At 42.0% G+C, this 23,980-nt stretch overlaps 1 protein-coding gene across 4 annotated transcripts in view; it reads right to left on the reverse strand.

The window, feature by feature from the left end:
* Window positions 1-23,980, reverse strand: part of CDH4 (cadherin 4) — a 1,168,269-nt gene that overhangs the window by 361,669 nt on the left and 782,620 nt on the right. For all 4 annotated transcript variants that reach the window (XM_087889045.1, XM_087889044.1, XM_087889043.1 and 1 more), the window contains exon 4: window positions 17,314-17,484. In XM_087889045.1, the coding sequence (XP_087745171.1) occupies window positions 17,314-17,484 (171 nt within the window). The remainder of the gene's footprint in view (window positions 1-17,313; window positions 17,485-23,980) is intronic.

Raw genomic sequence — 23,980 nt, forward strand, 5'->3', positions numbered from 1 at the left:
TTAAATTGTTTGAATCCCACCACTGACCATCCTAGACAAATGGTTGTCCAATCTCTTCTTAAAAACTTCCAGCAGTGGAGCATCCAGAACTCCAGGAGGCAAACTGTTCTACTGGTTAATTGATCTCACTGTCAGGAAATTCTTCCTTATTTCTAGGTTGGATCTTCCTCTGATGAGCTTCTATCTATTGCTTTGTGTCTTGCCGTCAGGTGTTATGGTGGGTAAACTGGTGCTTTCTTTCCTGTGAGAGCCCTTCAAGTATTGGAAGATGCCATCACGTCTTCCCTAAGCTTTCTCTTCATTAAGCTAAACATCCCTCTTATAATCTTTGTTGCTCTCCTCTCCCCTCATTCCAAGGTTTCAGTATCTTTTTTGTATCACGTACTGTATCGTGTTGTATTTCACATTGCATTTGTCCCCAGACTGAATTGAGAGTGACAGGAAATTACTGGTCTCAGGATTCATAAATCCATCGCTATTGGGAGAGTGACGAAAATTGATCTAAATGTAGGGTTTCTCAATCTCAGCAACTTTAAAAGGTGTGAACTACAACTCCCAGAATTCCCCTGCCACTGTACTGGATGTGGCTGGCTATGGAATTCTGGGAGATGGAGTTCACACATGTTAAGAAATGTTTATCTAAAGCAGGGCTGTCAAACTTGATGTTATTGAGGGCCACATCAGGGTTGTGTTTGACTTCGGGGGGGGGGGCAGGTGGGCACGGTCAGCTGAACGTCACTCATGTTGGGGGTGCCTATGGCAGCCTGAGTGCTCTGCCAGCACGGCACTCCCTTGAGGAGCACCCGGAGGCTCCAACTGGCGCAGAGTGCGGCCGCGCGGGTGGTAATGGGAGCGACATGGCACTCCCATGTAACACCTCTCCTGCGCAAGCTGCACTGGCTCCCGGTGGTCTTCTGGGTGCACTTCAAGGTTTTGGTTACCACCTTTAGAGCGCTCCATGGCTTAGGACCTGGTTACCTACGGGACCACCTACTACCACCAATAGCCTCCCACCGGCCAGTACGGTCTCATAGAGATGGACTCCTCCAGGTGCCGTCAGCCAAACAATGTCGACTGGCAGCCCCTAGAGGGAGAGCCTTCTCTGTGGGGGCACCTACTGTCTGGAATGAGCTCCCCCCGGAGATACGGAGGATCCCAGATCTGCGCACCTTCCGCCGTGCTGTGAAGACCTTTTTATTCCACCAGGTGGGCTTGGCCTAATCTTTTCCCTCTTTTTAATATGTAAATTTTAATCTGTTTTAAATTATTGGGATGTTTTAATTTGTCTGGGCCAAAATGGTTTAATTCGATTTTATCTGGTTTTTAAATTTTTTGTATCTATGTATTTTACTGTTTGGCTGTTCACCGCCCTGAGTCCTTCGGGAGTAGGGCGGTATACAAATCAACTAAACTAAACTAACTAAACTAAATTCCCAAGCTTCGTTTTCGCTAGCAGAGAGTTGCAGGAGGCTGTTGCAGCTGAAAATGAAGCACAAGAGGGTAGTGTGCGGCCCTCCCGAGCTCCGTTTTTACTGGCAGAGGCACTGTGGGCCGGTCCTTCGGTGTTTCCAAGGCAGCCCCGTGGACCAGATCTAAGCACCCCATGGGTCAGATCGGACTCTCAGGCCTTGAGTTTGACATCCCTGATCTAAAGGATCATTTCAGTGAAGATACATCCTACAACTAGTTGCTCCTAAGAGAAGAAAAACTGCACAAAACCTGGCCTGTGTGCTTTCAGACAATTTCCTCTCCAAACCATTTCCTCCAACCCCACGCTAATAAACATATTGTGGAACTTAACAAATAATTGTCTATTACCTTGGGGTGGGAGAAGCACAGGGCTGACTTACACATCAACTCTGGACAGTTGGTTTGCTTCTTAATTGGCCACTAGCTTCGGAAAAGCTGTTACCAGCAACCGTAGTAACATTTCTCACATGGATCATAGATATTTTAATTTCATTTATTTTTTTAATGACCCTAAATAAAATCCACAGGACCATCTGTTTCTCTTGGTTCAGCCTCAAGGCCCCGAAGAAACAACAGAGGGATGTGTTTTCTTTCCTTGTGTCTCTGGAAAACAGAGGTATTGTTCCGGAACATTCTCTGGATATCCCAAATTTCATGATGCACAGTTGGGTAGTTTCTTAATAAGCTCTCAAAAACAGGTGGACATTGCTGCTTAATATATACATTGCAGTTGCCAAGAATGGGAATGGCCAAGATTCTATAACCTGTTAGATTCTATCCTTTTGTAATCTTTCATCCTTAATTCTGTTTGTATTATGTTCTTAATGGCGCAATTCTGCCTGGTTGGATTTACTCCCAAGATGGAGAAAGATTTCAGATTCTCCCCTGGCCTTCCTCATTGACCTCATTTGAACCATTCCAATATCTCAGGGGTTGCCACAAAGAAGAGGGAGTCAAGCTATTCTCCAAAGAACCTGAGAGCAGGACAAGAAGCAATGGATGGAAACTAATGGCTTAGTATCTGGGTACTTACGAGATCGCCTTCTGCCACCGATAGCCTCCCACCGGCCAATACCCTCCCACAGAGAGGGACTCCTCAGGGTGCCATCGGTCAAAAAATGTAGACTGGCGATCCCCAGGGGGAGAGCCTTCTCTGTGGGGGCCCTGGCCCTCTGGAATGAATTGCCCCCGGAGATACATATGATTCCCGACCTACGTACCTTTTGCCGTGCCCTTAAGACTCTACTGTTTGAACAGGCTGGGCTGGCTTAAAAAATGAATTTTAATGGGTGTTTTAGTTTTTTAATATAAGGGCCAAATTATTTAATATGTTTTAAATTGTTTTTAAATTTTATGGATATACAGTATGTTATTTTTTATTGTGGCTGTGCACCACCCTGAGTTCCTCGGGAGAAGGGTGGTATAAAAATTTAAATAACAAATAAATAAATAAATAAATCAAGGAGAGAAGCAACTTAGAACTAAGGAGAAATTTCCTAACAGTTAGAACAATCAATCAGTGGAACAACTTCCCTCCAGAAGTTGTGAATGCTCCAACACTGGAAGTTTTTAAGAAGATGTTGGATAACCATTTGTCTGAAGTGATGTATGGTTTCCTGCCTGAGCAGGGGGTTGGACTAGAAGACCTCCAAGGTCCCTTCCAACTCTGTTATTCTATTGCATTCTATCTGTGAGAATCCTCTTGAGTTGGGGGAAGAAATTTACAATTACAGCAATACAGGTAGGACTTCCTCAATTTACAACAGTTCATTTAGTGACTGTTTGACATTACAACAGCACTGAAATAAGAAACCGATGACAATTTCACACTTAGATCCATTACAGCATCTGCATGGTGATCAAAACTCAAGACGCTTGGCATCCGAGTCATATTTATGATGGTTGCAGAGTCCTGGGGTCACGTGATCACCTTTTGCAACCTTCTGACTGGCAAAGTCACTGGAGAAGCCAGATTCACGTAACAACCATGTTACTAACTTAACAACTGCAGTTATTCATTGAACAACTATGGCAAGAAAGGTGGTAAAATGTGGCAAAACGCAATTAACATATGTCTCCCTTAGCAACAGAAATGTTGGGCTCAATTGTGGTCATAAGTCAAGGCCTACCTGTTAAGACTTTTAAACTTGGTTCCGTGTTTTGGTACCTGCCACTGATGGGTCTTCCAAGACTACATGAAGAATTGAGATAGCCCGTTTCCTAAAAGACGGGTAGTAATGGCAGGTGATGCTGGACTGAGCACAGTTAAACCAAATCTCTGAAGACTTTCCCTATGACCACTACAGATAGACCTTGACTTATGACCACAATTGGGTCACAAAATCCAATTGTAAGTCATTGCAGTTGTAAACTGAGGCACCCAAGTGATTTGTTGTTGTTAGTTGTCAAGTCATGTCCGACCCATCACGATCCCATGGACAACGATTCTCCAGGCCTTCCTGTCCTCTACCATCCTCTGGAGTCCATTTAAGCTCACGCCTACAGCTTCAGTGACTCTATCCAGCCACCTCATTCTCTGCCATCCCATTCTTCTTTTGCCCTCAATCTTTCCCAGCATTAGGCTCGTCTCCAATGAGTCCTTCCTTCTCATTCGGTGGCCAAAGTATTTGAGTTTCATCTTCAGGATCTGGCCTTCTAAAGAGCAGTCAGGGTTGATCTCCTCTAGGACTGACCGGTTGGATCGCCTTGCAGTCCAAGGGACTCGCAGGAGTCTTCTCCAGCACCATAGTTCAAAGGCCTCCATTCTTTTGGCACTCAGCCTTTATTATGGTTCAACTTTCACAGCCATATTTTTTTTTTCATCATTTTTTGCAGTGGTAATTGTGTGAACCTCTGTAGCTTTTAAGCAAATGAGGTGGTCATTAAGTTAAGCTATTCTTCGGGGTGTCAGAAATTGCATCCATGTGACCCCAAGATGCTGCAACTGGTCATAAAGGTGAGCCAGTTGCCAAACTCCAGAAATGCAGTCATGTGACTGCCATGTGAGAGAGCGATGGTGACATTTTATAATGGCTGAAAGGCAGAGGTGGGTTTAAGCAGGTTCTGACCAGTTCTGGAGAACCGGTAGCAGAAATTTTGAGTAGTTCGGAGAACCAATAAATACCACCTCTGACTGGCCCTGCCCCCATCTATTCTCTGCCTCCTGAGTCCAAGCTGATCAGGAGGAAATGGGGATTTTGCAGTATCCTTCCCCTGGAGTGGGATGGGAATGGAGATTTTACAGTATCCTTCCCCTGCCATGCCCACCAAGCCACGCCCACCAAGCCACACTCACAGAACCAGTAGTAAAAATTTTTGAAACCCACCACTGCTGAAAGGGGTTTATGTGGCATAAAGCATCCGAGGCCATCGTAACTCAGAATGTTCTAAAACGACTGGTTGTAAGTTGAGGGATGCCTGTACTAATTTTATTCAGTGAGAAGAATGAATGAAACTAATAAAACTTGGAGGATGGGGAAACTTGCTAATTTTCAAAAGACTTCTGTTTTCAGCTTTGCCATCCTTTCACTCTTGATGAAAAAAGCAGGAGTTCGTATGACTGGAATTGAATAATTTGGGCCCTGGGGAAAAATATTCTCAGATTTTCCTGACTTCTTTGATTTTAGTACACATTCTGTCAGGCATGAAGAATCAGGAGCACATGTTAAGCTGATTTATTGCTCATGCCTATAACACAAGAATTCACTCAACTAACTGGCCTGCACTGAATTGGCACTAGATAAGAGTAAAGAGAATTCAAGACGGCCTGAACCTGGACCACTTGTGGGAATGTAATGACTCTAGGCTGAATCCTCTCTTGACTCCACCCCCAGTCTCTGTCTGTCCTTCTCCTGCACATTAAACCCAACTGCTTTGGACTCACAAAGCATAGAAACAGGATTTTTTTTTTAAACCAGAGAAAACTATTCAGAGATTCTCAGATAATTGAGTACCCAGTTCCCCAAATCACATTCATTATTCCTTTCCCAATTATGCAGGATCACAAAATATGCATAAAAATCATTGCATGGAAAGAAAATGGGAAGCTCTGTGATAGAAGTTATAGCAGTAGGCATGGATCCCAGGAAGCAGAGGGAGGAAAGCAAAATGCAAAGATCCCTCCTCTTTGATTTATTTGATTAGCTCAATTGGATTTATTTATTTCAATGAGTGTGTGTATGCCATTTCTCTATCAGTGATAATCAGAGTTGAGAGAAGCTGCATAAAACAAGCATTTGGAGTTATGCAAATTTCACAAGCAGATATTGGATATCACTCTAAAAGTTGCACCTGAGGATAATTTAAAGTGAGAAGCAACCCAGAGTATGTATGTATTTCCTTACAACTGGTGCAATAATTCCTGTTTTCAAATACATGTTTCTATTTTGCTCTCTTCTCAAGAAGTTTAATTAGCAAATCCAGCATTCCCCCTCTAAGTTGCCATAGGTTATGCCAAGAGCAGTCTAACAGATTTGTCACCTGAGATGGGAACACATGACCCCTCATTTTCAGTTGTCATCTACACACCTCTTCCAGGTGACAACAGTGCTGCTACTTATCCTGTAACCAGCCAACTCTCTTTTAGACATTAATCTGAAAGATTCATTTGAATAACACATTGTGAAGTCGTGGCAAGACTGTTTTAATTTGATTTTAACAGGTTCATGTGTGGTGGGATGTAATCTGAATTCCAAAGAGGGAGGGGCTGTATTCCAGAGAAGTAAAAGACAGTGACATTCAGAGAGTTGGTGTGGGAGAAAGAAGGTGAAGACAGCTCCTCCTTAACAGTTTCCAGTGTATATATTTTATGGTGCAAATAAACTGCTTTAATTTGACAAGATTTAGGTGTCTATAGGTGAGGAACAATAAAGGAAACTGCTTCGAAGTAATTCTTGTCAAACTAAAGCAAACTACATCGGTGCTAGTAAGGAATGGGGTTTGGTCTCTGTTTATATACAAAGTGGCTTGCCCTATCAGTGTTTGTGAGTATTCTTAATGGTGTTGTAGGAGATGATCAGGCTGAGCCTGAGGGAGGAGTCCCGGGGTGGGATTCTACCGGTTTGGACCGATTTGGGCAAACCGGTAGCTCCGACGATCAGCTAGGGGCAAACCGGTTTGCCCCGATGATCAGATGGATCCACCTGCCCGCCACCACTATTTTCCTACCTTTATCTTCTCAGCTGATTTGCGCAGCAGAGCAGATTACTGTGCCTCAGCTGTGTTTCTCCTCTGAAGAAACACAGAAGTGAATAAAGCACACGTCAGGTGTGCACATACACTTAGTGCGCGTGCGTACGCAATCACTGAACCGGTTGTTAAACTGGGAGGATCCCACAACTGGAGGGGTCCCTTTGCACCCACAAGAGATCTATGTCTAGTCCACCTTGAATTCCTTCTTCTCTTATAGCCCACTAATTTCCCTTAGCTGTTAGTAGTTCAGATTCTTGTAGAGAGTTTAAGCTTACAATACCCATTTGAACTGTCTGGATGTCCTGATTTTCCTGGGGTTTGACAGGTTCCTTGCTTAGGCTGTCATTTACTGTTTGATTGTTTGTCTGAGATGGTAGCTCCTTGATTGCTGTATTCTTTACTGCTTGAGTGTTAGTTGAGTGTCTAGTATTAAATTTGCTGCTAATCTCAGGGTTGATTGCTGGCAAGGAGGTATTGTGGTTTTTAAACTGTTTGATTGTCTCTTTTAAATGGTATGTGGACATTGTTTATCTCTGTGTGCCTACTGATGGCTGTTTTATCGGAGTGCCAGGCTTCAGATATTTCTATATGTGTTTGGTGAAAGAACCTCCATCAAGGCATGCCCATGCAGTGGTTTCCTTGGGGGTAAAAAGGAGCAGAAAGAAAAGCAAAAAAGAACAATGCTTGCTAGTCCTGCAATCAACAAAGCTTGCCTGATGATAGACAAAATACCATCTGTTGTTTTCCCACTCATGTAGTTAGAGGTTAATGCATTCAGGAACATTACATACCAAATAGCACATTCCATTGAGAACAATGGCCTGTGACTGGTAATTTCATCGTTTTCTAGAAATAGGTTTCATAAATGTTCAGAAATATGCTGCAGAGGGAACTCAACTTTCTTTGTAGGTTCCCATTTTTCAGCTGCAGGGTTCTAGTTGAGCCAATTTGTTCTAGGTGCAGGTTTTCCAAAAGACTAGAGACCCTCTGTTAAACTTCTGCATCTTGGGGAACCTACAGAAAGTTTCTCACGTATCTCTAGGACCTTACATGCTTCAATAAACCAAGAACATTTAGAAGAAATGTCAAAATGACACCTGTGGTGTACAACCAAAATTCTGCCTGTTGTTTTTTTGGCCTCCCAAGTCCACTATCTCAACTACCATCACTACTGAATGCCATCACTCTGCTAAACAAATAATTTCCTCAACACTGTCTAACTATTCACTAAGTCTGCATTACTATTGCTATTGGTCTTCTCATTGTTCCTGTCGCCCATCTCCTCCCACTTGTGACTGCATGACTGTAACTTTTTTGCTTACATCCTTGCGATTTATATTGATATTGATTGTTTCCTAGTATGATTTGATTGCTTATTGTACCATATGACTGTACATATGGTACAGTCATACAGAATGACTTGTGATTCTTGATGAGTGTATCTTGTCTTTTTATGTACACTGAGAGCATATGCATCAAAGACAAATTCCTTGACCAATAAAGAATTCTCTTCTCTTCTCTTCTCTTCTCTTCTCTTCTCTTCTCTTCTCTTCTCTTCTCTTCTCTTCTCTTCTCTTCTCTTCTCTTCTCTTCTCTTCTCTTCTCTTCCCTTCCCTTCCCTTCCCTTCCCTTCCCTTCCCTTCCCTTCCCTTCCCTTCAAACACCCTTACTCCCATGGAGATCCTTCAAAAATAGTGATAGTTGGCTTTACTAAAAGGGAATCTTCCTGCCCTTAAAAATGTTTTCTCTTCTTAAAAACTTCCAGTGTTGGAGTATCCACAACTTTTGGAGGCAAAGCTATTCCACTGATTAATTGTTCTCACTGTCAGGAAATTTTCTCCTTAGTTCTAGGTTGCTTCTCTCCTTGATTAGTTTTCATCCATTGCGTCTGTCCTGCCTTCAGGTGCTTTGGAGAATAGCTTGATTTCCTCTTTGTGGCAACCCCTTTGATATTGGAGCACTACTATCATGTCACCTCTGGTTCTTCTTTTCATTCAACTAGACTGCAGGTGTCAAACCCGCCATGTCATATTGCAGCCACATGATGTATCATGATGTTTTTTTCCCCTTTGTGGAGCTGGGATGAGCGTAGCCTGTACGTGACACATCCAGCCCATGGGGCGTCAGTTTGACACCCCTGAACTAGGCATACCAAATTCCTGCAACTGTTTTTTGTATGTTTTAACCTCCAGTCCCCTAATTACCTTTGTTATTCTTATCTGCACTCTTTCTAGAGTCTCAACATTTTTTTTTAATATCGTAGCAACCAGAACTGGATGCAGTATTGTTAACCTAATCTTGTGAAGCTTTTTCTCCGGTAATATTGTACTGCAAACTAGGGCATACAAAACCATTGCTAGACCAATTCTTGAATACAGCTCAACTGTCTGGAACCCGCACTGCATATCGGACGTTAATACAATTGAGAGAGTCCAGAAATATTTCACGAGAAGAGTCCTCCATTCCTCTGCTCACAACAGAATACCTTATACCACCTGGCTTGAAATTTTGGGCTTAGACAATTTAGAACTACACCGCCTTTGGTCTGACGTAAGCATAGTACATAAAATTATCTGCTACAACGTCCTACCTGTCAATGACTACTTCAGCTTCAACCGCAACAATACACGAACACACAATAGATACAAACACAAGGTAAATTGCTCAAAACTCAATTGCAGAAAATACAACTTCAGCAACAGAGTGGTCAAGGCCTGGAATTCACTACCTGACTCTGTGGTTTCTTCCCCAAACCCCCAAAACTTTAACCTTAGACTGTCTACTGTTAACTTCACCCCATTCCTAAGAGGTCTGTAAGGGGCGTGTATAAGCGCACCAATGTGCCTACCGTCCCTGTCCTACTGTCCCCATTTATTCATCCCCATTTCCTGTGTTCATAATCATGTTTATACTTATATCTGTTATCTTATATAACAGATGACAAATAAATAAATAAAAGTATCCCAAGTGTGGCTTTACCAAGGCACTATAGAGTGGTATTAATACTTCCCATGATCTTGATTCTATCCTTCTGCTAATGCAACTGAGGATTGCGTTGGGTTTTCCGGCAGTGTCGGCTTTTTTTTTTTTTTTTGAAGAAGCTACGTTCTCTGGCTATGCGTTTGGCCGCTTTTAATGCCCCTCTCTTGCTCCTCTATTTTCATTCAGACCAGTTTCCACATCTAAAAAGAGTACTACTATCTCTGGTCTCTGGCATACTCAGACTATTGCTTAATGAAACCCATGTATTAGCAGAGGAAAACAGGCTCATTTCTGGAATGAAGCGAGATTGCAGCTGACAGGAGGGGTTGAATACATTTGCAAGAATAACATGGCCCTGCTTGTTTCGTTTACCATATTTTCCCCGAGAATGAAATGCGTTAATAAACAGAGCATTACAGCTCATCTTAGCCGAACAGGGAAAGGGCCGTATTTCAAGCTTCTGTGGGTCACATCCAGCTTCATTCAGCCGCTGCCTGGCTAAAAATACTGACGAGCAGCTAATCAACTTCCCACAAAGTGGAGCTTTGCCTACTTCACAATAGGAAGCCAGATCAAGAGGAAAGAGTTGGAAGAAACAATTACCCCCGGATTTCAAATGAATTCAACCTATTTTAAACAAATAGCGTGAGAATACAGTTGGCTTCAGAAAGCCAGATGCAAACACATCGTCCTTAAAATGGCACATTCATTTGCGGTACGCTGAACGTCTTCCATTCCCAATGGGGCGCAAGTGAACACACGGTTTATTTTTTTCCAGTTATTACACGTGAAAGCTCAAACTATTATTTTTTTTAATTAAAGGGCAGATGAGAGGGCAAGAATTGTTGGCATATTAAATTTGCCTTAAAGTGTAACAGTAACAGAGTTGGAAGGGACCTTGGAGGTCATCTAGTCCAACCCCTTGCTCATGCAGGAAACCTATACTAGGGATTCGAACCACCGAACTGCCAAACTTTCTGATCGACAAGCTCAGTGTCTTAACCACTGAGCCACCTAGCCAGGCTAAGTGAAATGGGCGGCAAAAAAAACCTAATAAATAAATCATGTATTTCTATTTGTACCATGCACCACTGTATAGAACTGGGAATCACTGATTTATAAATATAGCTTCTTCATGTTTAGGAAGTTCATGAAAACATGCTTACGCTGAAAGCAAGTAGCATGAAGGACATAAGAGCAGTGGTGAAATCAGTGGTGGGTTGCTACCAGTTTACCCCAGTTCGGGCGAACCGGTAGCAGCAGTGGCAGGAGGCTCCACCCACCTGCCCAGACGTCATCAAATACACTCTGTGCATAGGAGCGAAGCGAGCACGCGTGAGTGAACCAGTAGCAAAGGTAAGTGAAACCCACCCCTGGGTGAAATGCACTTACCTTCGCTACCGGTTCGGAAATGTGCCTCTTCTGCACATGCACAGAGCCTTCTGAGCATGTGCAGAGGGTCAAAAACAGGATGTAATGACGTCCCAGCAAATGGGTGGAGCCTCCCGCCGCTGGCCTTACCGGTTCACACAAGCCGGATAGATCCAGCCGGATTTCACTGCTGCATAAAAGTAATAATCATTCTTTATATCATGCTGAAAAACTTAAAAAATATATGTACACCCAATAAAAGAGAATATGTGTAACTCAGGCTATAACCATGGAGTCTTAGATGCTCTTTGTGCTTAGTTGTTTTCTTGCAGATGTTTCATTACCCATCTAGGTAACATCATCAGTGCTAGTGAGTGTGGAGTTTGCTCCCTGTTTATATACATTAGCACTGGTGATTATCTCTCCAGTCAGGTAATGAATTGTCTTCAAGCTAACAACCAGGTTTAGAGAGCATCCGGGACTAACATACTTACATACAATTATGCATAGGCAAAGTTGCATATTTTCAAACTTCTTGTCTTAACCATTGATTTATTGCAAACAAAGAGATATAATGCAACGTATATTTCATGGTTTATGGGAATATGTAGCAGGAGGACCAATGGTCATTTAAGTTTCCCAAATGTACGGTCAAAATGTATTTTTTTTCATTACGCTAAAACATATTTATGTCGGATCTAATTGGAACCTGAAACAAAGTCTATGCAGAAATCCTATAGGCTATAGGCTTGCCTAGTAAGTAAAAAAAAATAATAAATCCCAAGAAAGGGTTACCAATCAATTTTTGATTGTTGCAAAAAAGAAAGGAAGGAAGGAAGGAAGGAAGGAAGGAAAGAAAGAAAAAAAGAAAGAAAGGAAAGGAAAGGAAAGGAAAGGAAAGAAAGAAAGAAAGAAAGAAAGAAAGAAAGAAAGAAAGAAAGAAAGAAAATGGGTCAATGTAGCCATCGAAAGTCAGATTTGATAGCATCCAATTGCTTTTTTATACAGTACAACAGAGGTGGGGAACTACGGCCTCTACATGACTTGTGGACTTCAACTCCCAGAATTCCTGAGCCAGCCATGATGGCTCAGGAATTCTGGGAGTTGAAGTCCACAATTCCTAAAGGGGCCATGATTCCCCACCTCTGCAGTAGAGGTAGAGAAAGCAACAGAACTTGCAATTCTCCCCCCTCAAAAAAACCCCTGTAAGAATAACAGATCTGAGAGCCAAAAAAACGATAGAACTGAAAAGTGGGGGGAAAAAGATCATTCAAACGCACAGAGTACTTTTTGCTCTGAACCGGGTGCAATGGCAGTTCTTTTCCCTTGCATTATCGACAGCTGGGGTAACTTCTACTTACTCCATCACTTGCCACAGACCGAAGATATATTAAACCAGTAGGAAACCTATAGCTGTTTAGATGTTGCTGAACTACTGGCATCCATCACCATTAGCTATGCCACCTGGGGCTCCTAGAGACGGTTAAGTTCTTTCTTGCTCTCTGGGAGAAAAAAAAAAAGGAAAATTGTAAAAGCTGGCTTCAAGGGGCTGGAACATCTGCACTGTGTTTTAAGCACCCTTCCTGAACCTACGGCAGATTGAGGATGGGAATGTTGAGATGTAATTTATGTGATCGAGTCTGCTCGCACCTTGGGGGATTAAACCAACCATATTTGTGTGTGTGTGTGTTTTGTTTCTGAGCGCCAGGCACTTTGCGAGGCAACGGCTAATCAGTGCAGAGCAGGTAATGACTGCATTCATTTTAACCCTGGAAAGGACTCGCTAAGCGTTTATTTCTTGACAAGGCTTGCAAATGATCCGTGCTCATTTTCTCCAATTATTTCCTGAAATTTTTTGCAATTATGCCGCAATTTTATTCCAGAGGACAGCTTGACAAAAATGTGCACTCCTCTTTATCATTTTTTTTTAAAAAAATCCAGTATTTGCTTTTAAAACAGTGTAGGAAGTTAGCACCCACCCCTTTCCTAGAAGAATGAAATATTTTAGGAAATATTACAAAGGTAGAATATTATGTTTCCCTGGATGAGAAATGGAGAAGCATGTTTTAAAAGACGAAGCAGCTCCCATCTTTTTGCCCCCCCCTTTGTCAATGGACCAGAGGCAGAAACTCAATCTTAGTCCATGGACCATCATCTGCAACACAATAGGACCCATCTAGCAACAGAAACTCACCACATGGCACCTGGGGAGATTACATCAGCCAGCAAGGCTAGCTAAGACCCCCACCCCCTGGGAGTCTGACAACCAATCAGGATACTCTTTCTGGGCCCCAGGAAGTTCAAAGCCAGAGAGGGCATAAAACCCAGAGACTCATTGCATCATGGCCCTTTTTCTGTTCGGGAACTCAAACCATGTGATCCTGTCCACCATTAAACCATCTTTCTAAGCAGTCTCCATGTTTCCAGTGTCTTTTTCCCCACTTGGAGCTGAACCCAGAAGGATATTTCTTCTAACAACAGAAAAGCTTCATGGATGTGTGGTGTGTTTTGCTATACGTTTTACTACAGTGCCTGGCATCTGATACATCCATTTTTCTACCCTCCCCCCACCTTACGGTTTAAACTTTTCTATATGCCTTTATTTTATAAATGTTTGGGCTGGCGTGAAATGCTCGCTCTGAATAATGTGTCATTTCCAAGGGGGCGATGAGTATTGTTGAAGATGTGGTATGATTTACAAACTCACTAACTTGACGAAGGGCATTTTGACCAGTGACAAAACGTTTCACTCGCATGTGCATCTAATGATAGAAGCAGTCCATCAGGAGTCCATGGATGAATATGTTGGTGGGGGAAGACAAATGGGTTATGAACTGGCAATCAGTTTGTTCCCGTCCAGCTGAAGAAACTAAACAATCAGATTTCTGCCAGATGTGATCATTGTTAGTTGAGCAGCATATGAGGCTTAAAAGGAGGACATGAGAAATGAACCAAGAGTTTTGGTGCCCAATGTATGCCATGCTGAGGCTCGGTGGCACAGTGGTTAGAATGCAGCATTGCAGGCTAATTTTGCCGACTGCCAGCAGTTCGATCCTGACGGGGCCTCAAGGTTGACACAGCCTTTCATCTTTCCGAGGTCGGTAAAATGAGAACTCAGATTGTTGGGGTCAATATGCTGACACTAAACTGCTTAGGGAAGGCTGTAAAGAACTGTGAAGTAGTATATAAGTCTAGGTGCTATTGCTATATCTATGACTCTAGAGAGGGACGCGATAGCTCAGTGGCTAAGATGCTGAGCTTGTCAATCGAAAGGTCGGCAGTTCAGCTGTTCGAATCCCTAGTGCCGTGTAATGGGGTGAGCTCCCGTTCCTTGTCCCAGCTTCTGCCAATCTAGCAGTTCGAAAGCACGTAAAAAAATGCAAGTAGAAAAACAGGGACCACCTTTGGTGGGAAGGTAACAGCGTTCTGTGCACCTTTGGCGTTTAGTCATGCCGGCCACATGACCACGGAGGTGTCTTCAGACAGCGCTGGTCTTCAGCTTTGAAACGGAGATGAGCACCGCCCCCTAGAGTCGGGAATGACTAGCACGTATGTGCCAGGGAAACCTTTACCTTTACCTTATGACTCTTTATGCGCATAGGTCTTCTTAACTTCAAAATGGTTTATAGCCTCTTCTTACAACTATTCATTTAGTGACCATTCAAACTTACAACAGACGTAGGACTGTTTTACGCACTTACGACTATTGCACCATCCCTATGGTCGTGTGATTAAAATTTGGTCGATTGGCAACTGGCAAATATTTATGATAGTTGAACTATCATTATCCAGCTATCTCAAAGGACCTAACGCTTTCCCTTTCATTGACCCATATTCCTGGAACTCTTTTCAGAAGATCTATCACAGGCTCACCCCAGTTTACCCTCCTCTATTAAAATAGACACGGTGGTTCAGTGGCTAAGATACTGAGCTTGTTGATAGAAAGGTCGGCTGTTCAGCGGTTCGAATCTCTAGTGCCGTGTAACGGGGTGAGCTCCCGTTACTTGTCCCAGCTTCTGCCAACCTAGCAATTGGAAAGCACGTAAAAAATGCAAGTAGAAAAATAGGGACCACCTTTGGTGGGAAGGTAACAGCGTTCCGTGCACCTTTGGCATTTAGTCATGCCAGCCACATGACCACGGAGATGTCTTCGGACAGTGCTGGCTCTTCGGCTTTGAAACAGAGATGAGCACTGCCCCCTAGAGTTGGGAATGACTAGCACATATGTGTGAGGGGAACCTTTACCTTTTATTAAAAAAGAAAATATTTCCCATAGACCGTATGGTTCAATCGCCTCATTCCCCACTTCCTTCTCCAACCGATATCAATAACAGTAATAGAGTTGGAGGTTTTCATGTAGTCCAACCCCTCCTCTCACAAGAGACCTGTATTATCAACCCATCCCATCTACTCATCCTGAGAGAATCTGCTCATAGTCCCTCATTTTAGTGAGGTTCCTACTATGGAGGTTTTTCTACAGCCGCAGCTATAAAGGAGATTGCCTCTTCATTCGATGGATATCTGTCATTAGAATTTGGGCCCTCCAGAAATTATTGAAAATACGGCTCTTCCAGAGAATCTATGGAGATGCTTGAGGCCTAACATTGAGGACTGTACTAAAGTCTTTGGGGTTTAGATTTTATGGATTGATTTTTTTTATTGTTATGAATGCTTTCTTTCTTTCTTTCTTTCTTTCTTTCTTTCTTTCTTTCTTTCTTTCTTTCTTTCTTTCTTTCTTTCTTTTTTTCTTTTTTTCTTTTTTTCTTTCTTTCTTTCTTTCTTTCTTTCTTTCTTTCTTTCTTTCTTTCGTTCGTTCCATTACTTTACACCTCTGGTGGTGGATAATAAATCTAATGAGAGCCAGTTTGGGGTAACAGTTAAGGCACCATGCTAGAGACAAAGAGACTCTGAGGAGGTTTCAAAGTATTTCTAGCAGAACTATCAGATTCTGTAACAGTTTTGCTCCCTATGCCATCCGTCTGGTAAACTCGCAAGATTTGTTCCTCTCACCATGTACCGTGTTTCCCTGAAAATAAGACCTCCCCAGATAATAAGCCCTCTCCCGAAAATAAGCCCTCCCCGAAAATATTTAAATGCATGCGTAGCCAGTCTCTGCCATTTCCTTTGGTTAGGGTTAGGGAGACAGAGCTGGAAATCAGGTAAGATGGCAAGAGGAGCCCCGTCTTGCTCCACGCGCCCCAAAATAATAACACCTCCCCAAAAATAAGGCCAAGTGCTGATTTCGGGGTTCAAAAAAATATAAGACATCGGATTATTATTTCATTCAAATAATTAATTAAATTATTTATTAAATATATAATTATTAATTAAATAATAGGTCCACAGAAGGAATGGAGGCATGGAAAATGTATCAGAAGGTACCCTCCCTAGTTTCTTGTTCTATAAGGGTGAAGGGCGGAGAGATGTACTTTCAGACTTGAACAAATCTGTTAATATTACCTTATAATAAAATTAAAGTTAGTACTTGTGTATTTCTCATCTGGACTACCTTGTAAGGTTGACACAATCTCTCTTTCTGCACAGCAAAACCTGATTTCACTGTTGGCAAATTGCTCCACATTAACACCTGAGCAAATCTTTGTGCTTCAAAGTAAATATGATGATTCTATTACTGTGTTTCCCCGAAAATAAGACCTCCCTGGATAATAAGCCCAATTGGGCTTTTGAGCGCATGTGCTAAAATATGCTAAAATGTGCTAAGCCCTTTTCCAAAAATAAGCCCTCCTCCAAAAGTAAGACCTAGTGAAGGGGTGGGTATTGGAGAAGTTGGAATTAATTGCTTGAACTCACTAGAAATGTTTTTTTACGCTACAACTTGTTTCCCTGCACACAACGGCGAGAAATGCAACGGATCTGGAAATCAGGTAAGACGGCAAGAGGAGTCCCATCTTGCTCCATGCACTCCAAAATAATAAGACCTCCCTGAAAATAAGGCCAAGTGCTTATTTCAGGGTTCAAAAAATATAAGACAGGGTCTTATTTTAGGTAAAAAACGGGTATATCACTGCTTTCTATGCTCTTGTCATAGTATTCATACTTTCAGTTTTGTTTTGTTTTTTACAAAGGTCTATCCATGCATTAATATTCATCGGCGACTACTGAATGGCACATCCTTGGAAAGCATACACAGTCTTTTCATACCATCGGACAGGTCTTGTCTTGAGTCCAACTTGGAAGTCTACTGTTTCTTTCTAAAGATAATCCACCTAACAAGCTTTGGGAAATGTAATCTCCATTGATCTTAAACAGAGGTACAGAGTATTCTGGCACTCTACTTACCCTAACGAGCTGCTGTGGGAAGGGTCCTCTTGAATTTTCTGGCACGTTGATTGGTGGAATGACCCAATCTCTCTTTTGACGCCTGAGTCCGTAAGAATTCGGGTGATGACGCCATGGGAGCAAAATATTACCAGGTTCTTGAAGGTCTGCTGTCATGTTCTTCTTTCCTTTCTGTTGATTTGGGAAAGAAGGGAGGGGAGAGGAAAGGGTCATTATTTTGCTTTCGTCGAGTTTCATTAAACAACGGCAAACAAAAACAAGGAGTCAACCACATAACCCAGATGTTGTTGTTGTTGTTTGGCTCTCCCGCGCATGAGAGAAAAATCACTTGTGAGAACTGTTGCTATGTTGAGGCTTGTATGAGCTGGAAAATTCCTGGGAAAAAAAACCCAATGTTGTTCTTCTAATAAAACAAACATTTCTGCATTACAACAGCGTGTGGTGCTTTTATTGACATCTGTGCCGTGGCTTCATTTTTTACTGATGTTTGGAGCTGTCATTAGACAATCAGGCCTTCTTTCACGACGGATTGTCTTCATTATACCAGCGGCAGGAAGCTTGATCAGCTCCTTGGAGGATGAAAATCTGCAGATTTCTAATAAATACAATCAATCACAAGAGCCGAATGAAACAAGCCACAAAACACTCACAGCATTACCGGAGGGAGGTCAAACACCATTCTAAACGAGCATTTGTCAATAGCTCTGAATTTTAAACTAGGACTGAAAGTCGTCAGGAAAGATCCGATATACCTAGTCCTCAGTTTACAACCACAACTGAGATCAGAATTTCCCTTGCTAAGCAAGGTGGCTGTTAAGTGAGTCACTCCAATTTTATGACCTATTTCGCCACGGTTGTTAAGGGAATCATGCAATTAGGTGAATCTGGCTCCGCCATTGATGGCATGTTGGAAGCCAGTTGGGAAGGTTACAAATGTCAATCACATAACCCCGTGGCCCTGCAATTGTTGTAAATACATGCCAATTGACAAGCACTTGACTTTTGATCATGTGACTGTGGGAAGGCTGCAATGGCCATATGTGTGAGGAATGGCTTTAAGTCACTGTTTTCAGAGCAGTTGCAACTTTGAATGATTGGTTATACGTACCAATCTACATACTACTTGTACATGACCAGTTCATCACAGCTAGGAAGAGAGAGAGAGAGAGCTATTTTGATCTAGAAACAACCGAGAGACAGTGAGTTCTAGTTCCCTCTTAGCCATGAAAGCCATCTGTGTGACTTTGGCCAGGCATTCTTTTTCAGCCCAGCCACCTCATGGGGTTCTTGTTGTGAGAAAAATCGAAAGACGAAGGCGTATTTAGTATGTCCGCCACCCTGGGTCATTTATAAAAAATAATAAAGATGGAATTACAAAAAAAGATCCTAAATAAATTTAGATTTCCTGGGTTTCCTCAGTATTATATTCCACGCCAAGAACAGAGGGGTAGAATTGTGTAGGAGTTAAAGTCTTGGGCTTGAGCAGAGAGATTGATGCTAAGGTCTCCACGTAGATCTCCCTGGATAATTCTGCATCATTTAACAAGACCACAGCCCCTCCTTCCCGCCGCCACTGCTCCGTGCTCCAGGGGGGAAAAACACAACTGCTTTAAAATGTTGCAGGCAGATGCCAGATTTGTACTCTTGGGCACTTCAAAGTACCGTTTAAAGATCAAATCCAGAGTGCTGTTTTCACAATCCTACTTTGTGTAATTCAGTATTTCATTATTTTGTCTCTTTCTTCTTAGCTGCCTAGAGTGCCCAAGTGAGGAGAGAGGGAGGTGACAACTACGTGCATGGGAACCTGCTGACTTGAATAGAACTAAGAGGTTTAGAGCGAATTGTTTTCAACTTTCCTAAATGGACTGCATACAGCTGCTCCTGTATCTTTCTCATACTGTGGCACTAAGTCCTTAGGGAATCCCATTTTAATCTCCTTCTGCCATTCTTGATGCTTTTACAGGAGCAGTCAAGGCATAGCTCTTTTGAATGGGATTTATTTGTTCATTATGTTTAAATGCTCGTTTTAAATGTTTTGTTTTTGTCTCTTATATTTTAATTTTTGTTAGGCAAAGCTAAAGTGCTCTGGGACTTTAGAATTCAAACAGAAGGCACCTGCCACATAACATTCCAGACTTCACAACTGTTGATAAGAATGACAAAAGGGTCGAGATAGTAGATGTGGTTGTACCTGAAAACAGCAGAATAAAAGAGAAAGGACTGGAGAAGATACCAAAATGCAAAGACCTGCAAATAGAAATAGAATGTTTGTGGCTAAAGAAAGCAAAGGTACCACCAATAGTAATAGGCACCTTGGGTGCAATGCCCCAAAAAACTGGAGCACCATTTGAACACTATCGGCATTGACAAATCTGCCATCAGTCAATTGCAAAAGGCAGGCTTACTTGGAACAGCTTACAACCTGTGACAATATCTCTCATACCATCAAACTTCAACAGCTGCCTTTCCCAAATCCTTGGGAAGGACTTGACAGGTGGATTAAAATGCCAAATCTGTATAATCTGTCTGATTATATGATGAACTATAACAATAGTGTGTTGTGGCCCGCCAGCAGCCAGCGCAGCTGACAGAAAAGTTGGACAGTGAGGAGGTTGGGGAGGAACATGGGCAAGTCCTGGGAGTTGGGGAAAGCTCGGACGAGGGCTCTGCATCGGAGGCAGAGAGGGAGCTAGGCAGCAGTGAGGCAGAGGAACAGCTGGAGCCTGTTCCCAGTGTACGCATGCACAGAGCTGCCAGAAGACAAGAACAACTAAGAAAGCAGGGTCGAGTTGGGAGTAAAGCCACACCTTGGAGGTGATTGGCCCTTCCCATAGGAAACAAAAGAGGAGCGAACGGGGAGTGGGTTTTTGCAGAAAACAATTCATTCTTTCCGTGACTCTCAGAAACTCTGTGCCAAGTTTTGCCTTGTACTGTGTTTGGAAACTAGTTATCTGGCAGCTTTCCAAGCAAGATAAGGTCTGTGTTGATAAATATTCCTTTGAAAAACTGTTTGGACAGACCTTGCTGACTGAATGAAAGGAATTCACAGTCATGTAAATCAAAGAGGTTTTGCCAGGATCAAGACTCTGCTTTCTGCTTTTTAAGGGAGCCTCAGTCAGAACATAGTGATAAAAATGATAACAATGGAACGACAAAGTAGCAACAAGGATGGGTTGCCTGCAAAGCAAAAACTGGTGGGATCTTAGTATAGAGAAAATCATAGAAAACGAAGAAGCTAAACTTTCTTTAGCTGAGACTTTAGAGTTCAAGCAGGCAGGCAACAGCCACATAACACACCGGATTTAACAACTGTCAATAAGAAAAACCAAAAAATATGAATAGTGGACATGACAGACAGAAGAATAGAAGAGAAAGGACTGGGGACAATCACAAAATACAAAGACCTGCAAGAAGAAGAAGATTTGTGGCAACAGCAAGTAAAAGTAGCTCTATTGATAATAGGTGCCTTGGGCACAATCCCAGAACAACTGGAACACCATGTCAGGTTTCGATGTCATCTCAAATAAATTGCACTCCCAAACAATTAATCTTTGCTGAAATATTCCATTTATTGAATACGACAGATCTGGCCCCGACTTCGTCGTAGCCGATACTAACCCTCTGACCCCCAAACCCTTCCCTTTCCGTTCCCCAATTCTCATCTTCTCATTGACCATCTTCCAAGTCAGTCTCCCCAGCTTCTGACCTCACCCCACAGGAATGTTCCCCCCCAATCCCATCTCCTAGGGGATATTATCTACAGAGAAAATAAGTAGGTGAAAAGTCAAGCCTCATCTTTTTATGGCAGCATCAGAATGCTGACATCCCACTTGAATACCATCGGCATTGACAAATATCACCATCGGTCAATTACAAACAGCAGCTTTAGTCAGAACAGCGTACATCCTGCAACGATATCTTTAACCCCTCAAACATCAACATGTCTATCCCAGGTCTTTGGGAAAGACTTGACACATGGATAAAAATGCCAAATCTAGTGTGAAAAATCTGGAAGGCTATGTGACAAATTAGACTCGGCACTATTATGGACAGGGGTGTCCACAGGGAAAGGGGGTTAAAACAGTCAAGATTGTAGCCATGAGTTTCCTTTTAGAGGTGGGACTTTCATCATGGAATTGGAACTATCATCTTGATTCAAATTTTTCAGTGGTGGAATTCAAATTTTTTTACTACTGGTTCTGTGGACGTGGCTTGGTGGGCGTGGCATGGCTTGGTGGGCATGGCAGGGGAAAGATACTGCAAAATCTCCATTTCCACCCCATTCCAGGGAAAGGATACTGCAAAATCCCCATTCCTACCCCACTCCAGGGAAAGGGTACTGCAAAATCTCCTTTCCCACCCCACTTTGGGACCAGAGTGTTTGCCGGTACTCCGAACTACTCAAAATTTCCGCTACCGGTTCTTTGAAATAAATATATATATATATATATATTTATATATATAAGGCTGTCAATCTTGTATCATTGATCTATAGGATTTATGTTAAGTTTACGAACATAATGTTTGAAACATACATTTAGTGACCTATCTTATCATCATCTAATTCACATTTAATCAGTTTGGCTGCCAATTCTTTTTAAAAAATCATGTTTGTTGAACAGTAGCTGACAAATGTTTACAAGGAACTGAATAACCTGACTCTATAATGTGTAGAAAAAAAAAGAAAAAAAACAAAATTGACTCACCCACACAAAATAACTAGAAAGACAGATAATAATCCTTTTCATATTTGCCATATATCAAGAGTTTTTTTCTGAGAGTAATTCTGTTATAATTTAAACTGTATAATCTACCCAGATTTGGTAGAATTCTGATTCCTGTCTGTGGTATTCCCTTATTCTACATGACTACTATCTCCATACTGTAAGTTCTCACATCATGTTCTCTAAATGTGATTTTAGGCCCCCAAAGTTGAGTACCCTGATGTAGAAGTTTGATCTAATGGTTAAGGCACCAGGCTAGAAACTGGGAGACCATGAGTTCTAGTGTTGCCTTAGGCATGAAAGCTGGCTGAGTGACTTTGGGCCAATCATCAAGAGACTGTGAGTTCTAGTCCCACCTTAAACATGAAAGTCAGCTGGGTGATTTTGGCCAATTACCAAGAGACCATGCGTTCTAGTCCCGCCTTAGGCATGAAAGCCAACTGGGTGACTTTGGGCCAGTCATTCAGCCAAAATTATTTAAATACTCTGTTGAATTAGCTATTGATCTAAAATTTCAGAAAGGGAAGTTATATATATTTGGAATATATATAGGGAATATATATATTTGTTTTCTCAGGTTTTCGCGGGTGTTTGTATGTAGGTCTTTGGTTATTCGGGTCTTCTCCCACGTAAAATTGGAAGTGTCTTGGCGACGTTTCGACGAAGTCTCATTCGTCATCTTCAGGCTGGTGTTCTCGGCTTCGTGCTCCTGGAAGCACGAAGCCGAGAACACCAGCCTGAAGATGACGAATGAGACTTCGTCGAAATGTCGCCAAGACACTTCCAATTTTACGTGGGAGAAGACCCGAATAACCAAAGACCTACATATATATATATATATATATATATATGTATATGTATATGTATATGTATATGTATATGTATATGTATATGTATATGTATATGTATATATATGAATGAAGCCAGTCTGATATTCCAAGAGGTCTAGGAGATATAGAATGTGAAAATGTGCATCAGCACCATCTCACATATATTTTCCCCCATTACCCTGTACGCCTTCTTTCTTAAAATTAAAGATAATTGAAGATACCTCTCAACTCGATCTGTCTGTCATCTCTCACTTACCAAAGCTATTTGCCCTCTATTTGTAGATAACAATGATGTACATTTTAAATGTTAATAGATCACTTCCAATATATATATATATATCAATGTTGCATTGAACATTAAGGTTACCCAGGAGTTCTAAATATTATCTCTGCCAGTTATTCTTCATTTTTCTTCCATCTCCTTCGCCAAACCATTACTCTTAGACAACTAGAGATTTTAGATAACTGCAGAGTTTCGCAACCCAAAATTGGTGGTGCGGATTGATGTCAGATTTGATCAGCAAACCACCACATCAAATCCCCGTGGGAAGTAGAGGGAAAGTCCAAAGGTTGTATTTACGCTTCGGAAGAAGCATGGCTGGTCCATCTCATTCACAGCAGCTAGATAGTTTGGTAGAAAGAAAGAGAAAAAAAAAAAACCCACTACACATAAAAATCTATCTCTCCCTCTTCATTTCAAAGAATGGCTTCACGATAGAAACTTTAATTGGGGTTTCATCGCTTGCACAACCCAAGGAGTTCATGCTCCCAACTCCCACGGTGTTGTTTACAAGTACCTCAGGTAATCAAACATGCATCATATGTTTCTTTTCTTTCCTCAAAGCCTCCTTGTCGCCCCTTCAAATGATCTTTTGTACTGAGAAACCTTCCTTTGTTGACGATGTATTCTCTCCTGAAACATGTAAATAAATTGCCCACATTTTCTGAAGTTCAAAGCTCAGTCAAGTGAATGGATAAAAACTCGGGTGAGCGTGTACACCAAGCAACCCACTTTTCTGACTGAAATGCTGCAGCAAGTTTCAGAAATCACAACGGTCTTACTTTTTGGGGTAGGAGGAATGGGATGGGGAGTTTGTTCTCCTTTGAAAGCAA

The sequence above is a fragment of the Pantherophis guttatus genome, chromosome 3 (genome assembly GCF_059756535.1).
Source record: "Pantherophis guttatus breed Tessera chromosome 3, ASM5975653v1, whole genome shotgun sequence".
NCBI lineage: Eukaryota > Metazoa > Chordata > Lepidosauria > Squamata > Colubridae > Pantherophis > Pantherophis guttatus.